The following is an 8,385-nucleotide window of genomic DNA, read 5'->3' on the forward strand; positions in this document are numbered from 1 at the left end:
TGTTATTCCATCGAGTATAAACATTGAAAATAAGTTTCTTTGTTGGTAATTGTAACTGTTTTGCAATATCACTCAATTGCTTGATAAAAGCTTCTAATGCAACCAAGTATTTCACCCATTCTCGAACACAATCAACAATTTCACCAATCTCGCTATGGCCATCTTTAACCAATAAATTTGTTATATGTGTGCAACAATGCACATGAAAAAGCTTCCCGTCGACAGATAACTTCTTTTTCAAAGAGAACATCTTTGAGAACCCTTAAAAGTATATTAATTCATTTGTTCAACCAAAATATCTATATTCCTTCAAAGGGAAATAAAGAAGTTCTCAATAACATAAATTAAAAACTCCACAAAGACTCAAAAATTCCTTAACCCAACACATCAAAATATCCAAAAATAATCAATTTACTAACTATGACTCAAATAAGTATTTGTACCCTCATACACTTATTCATCTATGATCATCACACCTTACTAAAACTTCCTACTCTTGTTCTCCAACTGAACTATCAAAATTATCTGAAAAATGTTTGGATTTAAGGGGTGAGTTATTAACAACTCAGTAAGCAGATGACGTATACTAGTATGTAAATCAGAGTTCAGAATGCAGAACAAAATACTTTCTTTCAGAATGCAGAATACAGAATATTTGTTTTCAGAATGCAAAGTCAAAACATGTTATAAAAAATATCAGAGCGAAACATCACATCTTATCTTATCATATCAGAATAGAGATCATGTTTAACCCCAGTAGTAGGATTGTGCAAAGCCCTGCGGCCAACCGAATAGAAATAGAATGTGAATATTTCCCTTATTATTCTCGGAGCCCCAAATGTGCATACAGGAAAGACCACGCAGAAAATCACTTTTCTTCTAAAGTGGGTGCAACAGAAATAGAAAATTTAGCACCAACCCGAATAGAGACCACAGTTTTACACCAGTGGTAAGGTCAGAACGGAATAGAAACAGAAACAAAATGTTATGCCAGAGATTTTCAGAAATCAAATCATATCATATCAGAGAATATAACATCTTCATAACAGACCATAATCAGATCACAAAAACATAATTTATGCACAAAATTTTATATTCGTTCTCTTTTACATAGTTCAGAAACAAAATGTCAAAATAGCTCATGTCTACACCAGTCATGCCAGAAAATACTTTATTCTTAAACAGAATCTCATGGGTAATGCAAAACAGATAATTGAGGTAGTTCAAATTTCTTTTCATAACCAAACATGTATATTTTTCAAGAATCAGCCTCAACCCATTTTTATTTTTATGCGCAGTCTAGTATAGAAATCTCGTTTACCTGGACTTCTTAACTTTTCAGAATTTTCTAAAAAAATGCCGAACACTTATTACTCGTCACCTATAAAATAATCACGTAGTTCCTGTAAATTTCAATTGAACACATATTTCGATATTTAAGTCTAAACTTCTAAAATAACCTATTTTAATAGCTCAAAACCTTAAATTTCTCTTAATTCTAAAATACCATCACTTTCTAAATTAATCATTTTCCACTTAATAACTCATGCTAAAACATTAAAGTCTAACTTATTTACTATTGAAGTTCAACTATACAATATAAAATTGGATAACATAATTATATCAAAATCTATTAAAGTAGACAAAGCAAAAATATCATTTAATTGAAATAGACTTAATTAGTTTTAAAGTATTTAAAATAAAACTAAAATCTTATTATAATACACTACTGAATACTTAAAAATTTATTTTGAAAAGAAAAGTATTTTCTATGGACTTTCTTATTAGTCAAATAGAGCCATGCAAAGCAAGTTTAATATAAAAATATGCCCCATGAGCTATCATGGTGACAAGGGCATTTTAGGAATGTAAAATCATAAACTGTTTGGGAAAAGCATGAATACAAAAGGAATATTGAGTTTGTAAAACAAAACTCCAGACCAAACAATGCAATAGAGGCATCCATACTCACCGATAGAGTGGAGCTGCGATGTAGCTGGGTGTTCTAGGCAGCGGTTATCATGACAGCGGAGCAGTGAGAGAGAGATAGAGAATGGAGAGTAAAATACTGAGAGAGAAAGAGAGTAAGCCGTGAGAGGGAGAGAGATCACACAGGATACTCATCGAGTGGGCAGGGATGCGGTGGCGACAAGGTGGTTGGGCAGTGGCAGATCACGGAGGGATTGGGGTGTCGGCGTCACTGGGCTTCCCTTTGTTGAGGCTGGTGGCACCGAATAAGATGAAGTGCCCTGTTTTGAGATGCAAAAACAGAGGTCCTTCGGTGTGTTTGAGGGTGGTTTTTTCCGACGTGGGTTCACGGCTGGCTATGGCAGTGAGGTCTGGGCAGAGGTTTACGTGGGGTGGATGAACCGGGTGGCAACTATGTAGAGGTGTCAATTGGTTGTTGGCCATGCTTGGGTGCTGCTCGCGATTGCTGAAGTTGCCTGAATGGTGGACGTTCCCAACGCAACAGTTTGTTGTTGCGACAGCGTGGAGTTGGCTCTCAATGGTGCATGGATGCGACAAAAGCTAGTAGCTTCCGGAGGAACTACCGTGACTTACAACAACAAGGAAAAGCCGAGAGGTAAATGAGAGAGGTGGTTTGTAGAGGGTGGAGGCTTGTGGTGGATGATGGTTTGTGGATGGTGCTGCTTCTGTGCGTGGGTGGAGACTGTCGTGAGAGGTTTGCATAGCTTGGTAAACTATCACATGTAGGCCATATGCATGTATATATTTATAGGCGATGAAAAAAAACAACCCTAGAGAATGAGAGGAAAGAGACATGCATCATGCGTGCCGTGGAAAACGAACATGATGAAGCCGTGCATGAAGAGAAATCTGTGGGGCTGTGCGATGAACTTGTGAAGTGAAAACTTATAAATATGTAGTGTTTACCGATACAGCTCTGCTACGTACAGTCACGAATGGAAGTCGGCATGCAATCATCTGACGTAAGCGTCACATCAGTGTTAATGAAAAATTAGAAAAAAAAAAAAGAGAAGAAGGTTAAAGAAGAATTTGCAAACCCACTTCGCAGAGCTCTCCCGGTTCGTAATCTGCAGATCTCTCCCAGTTCGCAAACCCAATTTCAGTTCTTAATCAAGTCCCCTCGATCGGCTTCTTCAAATTTTCAAATCAAGATCAAGAACCCGACAATGGTGTCTCTTTTTCCTACAAGGCATAAAAGCTTGAGCCAGAGATTACCAAAGATGTCAACTGCTTCCAAATTGCATCGGTCTTTCGCTCCTTTAAGACTGGCAGCCAGATTGGTGTCTCCGTTGAGGAGCAGAAAAGTTGTACAAAAGAGTGATGGGCTAACAAGTGAATTGAGAAACACTACAAGAAAACTGCTTATTTGTGACAAATAGTCATTTTCATCGTAAATAATACGTCAAATATACTCATTTTCCGTGTAGTGAAACCTTCCAACTTTATCATCAATGCGAATCTGAACTCAAGTGGTATATAAGGGGGGAACTTGTTTGAAAGCTATTGATTTCTTTTGATGTGTTTGGTCTGTGATACTTGTACACTTTCTTCCTGTCCATAGTTCTATTATTCTTTTTCCTCCTTTGTGTGGTGTGAGTTTGTCCAGTCCAGTTTGATGTTCTTGTACAGGTTTGCAAAAAGAGTTATCAAGATCTCAATAAGCCATGGATTCTCTCTCTCTCTCTCTTAAAAAAAAAAAGAGAAGTGAGATAGTCCGAGAGCTTAGAGTTCACATTGACAGAGATGCAGAGGGAGAGAGAGAGGTTAAAGGAGAAGGGAGATGGGGCATATACGGGGAGAGGTGGGCCCACGATTGCACCACGATTGCATAGGGCGACTTTATTTTTTACTTGCGGCGTAGAGACTTGCAACCGGGTTTGGGCTTTCCGTGGGTCTTGGGTCTGAGATCAATTTATAATTCTTCTTTTGGGCTTTCTATGGGCTTGACAAATGGGTTTGCGAATTTAATGAACCTAACTAAATTATTGAGTTTCTCTAAATATTCGTAGACCAAGTCGAATTATAAATTCTAATAAATTGGGTTTGAGTTCAATATAAGTGTAACTCATTCGATAAATACTTTTTAAGTTTTAAAGAAATCTCTTGGAACTATATACCATTCCTAAGAATTGACTAGTATCTCAAGCAAACTTGCATATTTAACTGCCACATCATCTCCATGTCTATTTTAATCCCGAATTATTTCGTTGACCCTAATATTCCCAAAGTACGAGTCCTCTGCTACCTTGGTCTTAGGGTTCGCATATCTACTAATCCTTTACACATACACAACAACACGCTTCATGTCAACTACACTATGTTTTCAATTGAAGCGTAAAGATGAAAACCTCATATTTGATCAACTCTTATATTAAAGTCTGTCAAATCTAAAATCTCGGGTTTCACTCATTCCATGAAGTTTGTAGAATTTAAAACCTCAAATGTCATAAAAATCATTTCTCAACGTATGCATAATCTAAAACCTTAGATTTCAAAAACTCAATTTAGAAAGTCTGTAAAATCTAAAATCTCATATTTGAAAAACTCAATCCCTAAAGTGTGTAGAATTTGAAACCTCAAATATCATAAAGATCATTTTTTAAAATCTGCATAATTTAAAACCTCAGATTTTATCAAATCCATATATTAAAGTCTGCAGAATCTAAAGCCTTAGATTTTTTTAAAATCATTCATTAAATTCCTCATATTTGAAAAACTGAATCCTTAAAGTCTGTAGAGTCTAAAACCTCATATATCATAAAAATCATTTCTTAAAGTTTACATAATCTAAAACCTCAGATTTTATCAACCCATATATTAAAGTTTGCAGAATCTAAAACCTAAAATTTCAAAATGTCAATTCATAAATTCTGTAGAATCTGAAATTTTAAATGTCATAAAAATTATTTCTTAAAGTTTGCATAGTATAAAACTTCAGATTTCATCAAAGCCACATGTTAAAGTCTGAAAAATCTAAAACTTCTCTCTGATACCATCTGTAGCGCTCCAATGGAAGACCCATGTCAGATGGCCTATACTGCAAATGTGCTAGTCAATGATATGATTGGAATCACATTGCAATATTATAAAAAGTAAGAACTTCTCATTCACAAATAATGTGAGATCTCATGCACCAACTATCCTTATCCTTATCATATAGAGTATCACAACACTTACATTAATTTTAACAATTTTCATTGTAATGTTGTTGCACAATAATAGGGTTATTGTTCAGGCTCATCAACCAGCTTGACTCTTTTTATTATTATTATTATTATTATTATTATTGTTATTATTATTATTGCGAATTTGGTCTTTAAAAAAATGTTAAGATTTGATTTAAACCTTTTCAAATTCGATTTTACTTTCTAATGATTGATTTTGAGACCAAGATCTCATGTAATATAGCATGTACACACAGTTAATACACATGAGACATTACAAATATATAGTTTCCAGATTTGTTTTGACTGACACTACAAAAAATCTTGCTTCTGCGGCAACAAAACGTCGATGCAAAACGTCCTACAATCTCCACATGACGATTTTTTGAAGTGGTCGCAAAAAGTCAGTAATTATGGTTACAAACGGGGTATCATTATCATTTTCAAAAAACAGATAAAAACCATGCAAACAGTTGAGAAAGAAGATCTATTTGGATTTGATTTCATAATAGATCCTTTAATTGTTCAATTAACTTGCAAAGAAAGGGCACTAATTGAAAGTTTATAAGTATACCATGGATCCTAGACACGATCACTACTCTCGTATTGATCTTATAATAGAGCAGCAGACAGACACAAGAGCTCAAAACAGAGAATTATTTAGCAGAATGAAGACCTCATGCCAGCGACCACCTTCAATCCCAATCATTCTTGCAACCATTTTGTTCTCAATTTTATGTGCGAATTCAAAGCAAGATAATCTACACATGTTTTTCCGATGCCTCTCAAATAATTCTTCACCATTCCACCAAGTCTCTCAGGCCATCTACACCCCCAACAATGCCTCTTTTCTGTCAATTTTGAACTCCTACATAAAAAACCCCAGGTTTCTGACATCTACGACCCCAAAACCGCTCGCTATTATAACTGCCAAACACATTTCTCACATCCAAGCAACTGTTATTTGTGCACATCATTATGGCTTGGAAATCAGGATTCGAAGCGGTGGCCATGACAGTGAAGGTCTTTCATATGTATCAAATAATCCATTTCTAGTCCTTGACATGTTCAACTTTCGAGCTCTACACATTGATATAGCATCCGAGACTGCATGGGTTCAGGCTGGCGCTACTCTTGGAGAGGTTTATTACAGAATTGCCGAGAAAAGTAAAGTCCATGCTTTCCCTGCTGGTGTCTGTCCGACTGTAGGCACGGGTGGACACTTTTCTGGAGGTGGATATGGAAACTTGATGCGAAAGTATGGCCTCTCTGTAGATAATATAATCGATGCGCAAATAGTCAATGTCAATGGATCGATCCTTGACAGAAAATCCATGGGAGAGGACGTGTTTTGGGCCATTAGAGGAGGTGGTGGAGCAAGCTTTGGAGTCATTATTTCCTGGACGATAAAGTTGGTACGAGTTCCATCCATGGTGACAGTGTTCCACGTTATAAGGACATTGGAACAGAATGCAACAGATGTTGTTTATCGTTGGCAAGAGGTTGCACATAATCTACCAAAAGACCTCTTCATAAGGGCATTTCTACAAGCAGTGGATGGAAGTCAGGAAGGCAAGAAGACGATGCAAGTTCATTTCATTGGACACTTTCTGGGAAAATCTGAAAGCCTTCTCCCTTTGATGAATGTGAGGTTTCCCGAACTAAGATTGCATCAAGATGACTGCAATGAAATGACATGGATTGAGTCCACTCTTTTCTGGGCACTTTTCCCCATAGGAACTCCCACAGATTCTTTACTAGTCAGGCCATCCAAGGTAAATGCCTCCTCCTTCATAAGCAAGTCTGATTATGTGAAAGAACCAATTCCAAAGACTGGTTTAGAATCCCTATGGAAGATGTTTTTTAAAATAGGGCGAAATGGATGGATGGAATGGCATCCTTATGGAGGAAGAATGAGTGAGATTTCGGAATCAGAGACTCCATTCCCGCATAGGGCTGGAAACATATTCAAGATAGAGTATTACGTGCAATGGGTGGAAGAAGGTACAGAGGCTAGGAACCATTATCGTAATTTGGCAAGAACCCTATACAAGGTGATGAGACCATACGTATCAAAGTCCCCAAGAGAGGCTTTTCTCAACTATAGAGATCTTGATATTGGTATTGCCAGTTCAAGTCATAATCGTACAATCCTTATTAAGAGTGCACGAGTATATGGGTGCAAGTATTTCAAGGGCAATCTGGACAGGTTGATGCGTGCGAAGACGAGCATTGATCCCTCCAATTTCTTCAAAAATGAACAAAGCATTCCTCCAGCCAGTCATTGAGCCTTTAAGCTGTTTCCAGTCCATGGAGTACTTTTTCATGAACTTGTTAAAACAAATGAAAGTGTTTATAATTAATTCTGTAGGCTGCATGTGTTCATTGTTATAATAACAACCAATTTCGCCGCAATAAATAATTCCGACGATCTCAAGCGTTGATGCTAATGCCGTTGAAAATGCTATCCTTTGTTGCGTCGATAATAAATTGCCGCAATTGTATTTGTTCAACGAAAATCCATTCGACGCAAAAGATCAATTTGCTTATTGGTTTTTACTTGCGTCGGAACATGATGCGCAGCAACAACCCATATCCATATTAAGTGTTTCCCGACGATTTTCATCTTGCCGCTGCAAATTAACAATATTATGTAACACACTGGATATTTCACACAATCAGAACAGGCAGAGAAGAAGAAGAGATAGAATCATAGAAGAGAAGATTCAAACTTTCATAACTTTTTGCATAAAAAGAGTCCTTTTCGGCGCCTCCTATATGCAGAAATCCTACACATCCTAAAAAGGCCATGGGCCTGAATTGGGCCTTCTAACTTACAACCCTTAACTTGAAAAACAAAATAGCAATTAAAATAAAACAAGCAATGGATAATGGCCCAGTGATAGATCCCTTAAGCCCACGCACGCAAGCCGGGCCCAGCCCTTCTCCTTTAGTCAACTGCACTTGCTTCAGACAAAACACTTCACTTCAATTCCTAAAGTCCGTAGATCCCCACGTGAATTAGAACTAGGGTTCCTTCGGCTTCAACATCCTCCCGAAGACCATATATATGTCAATTGCCCAGCCAGCTTCCTTCAATTAAGATCTCATTGATCATGTTCTAATAATTAATTATATCTTTAGCAGTTGAACAAATATTTAATGCCCCTTAATTTTGGCACTCATCTCACTCTTGTTAACCTCATGTTTATTCTTCCAATTACATGTTGCT

General features: G+C 36.9%; 1 protein-coding gene across 1 annotated transcript; it reads left to right on the plus strand.

Annotated features, from left to right (window-relative positions):
* The first annotated feature begins 5,828 nt into the window (after nucleotides 1-5,828).
* Nucleotides 5,829-7,574, plus strand: LOC108980268 (berberine bridge enzyme-like 7). Its single transcript, XM_018951129.2, has one exon. It carries the CDS (start codon nucleotides 5,921-5,923, stop codon nucleotides 7,439-7,441), a length of 1,521 nt encoding a protein of 506 aa, XP_018806674.1. The 5' UTR covers nucleotides 5,829-5,920; the 3' UTR covers nucleotides 7,442-7,574.
* The last annotated feature ends 811 nt before the right edge of the window (nucleotides 7,575-8,385 follow it).

The sequence above is a fragment of the Juglans regia genome, chromosome 3 (genome assembly GCF_001411555.2).
Source record: "Juglans regia cultivar Chandler chromosome 3, Walnut 2.0, whole genome shotgun sequence".
Classification (NCBI taxonomy): Eukaryota; Viridiplantae; Streptophyta; class Magnoliopsida; order Fagales; family Juglandaceae; genus Juglans; species Juglans regia.

What these genes read in the sequence shown, in the direction of transcription:
- LOC108980268 (XM_018951129.2), top strand. Translation starts at nt 5,921, where the DNA reads ATGTTTTTCCGATGCCTCTCAAATAATTCTTCACCATTCCACCAAGTC.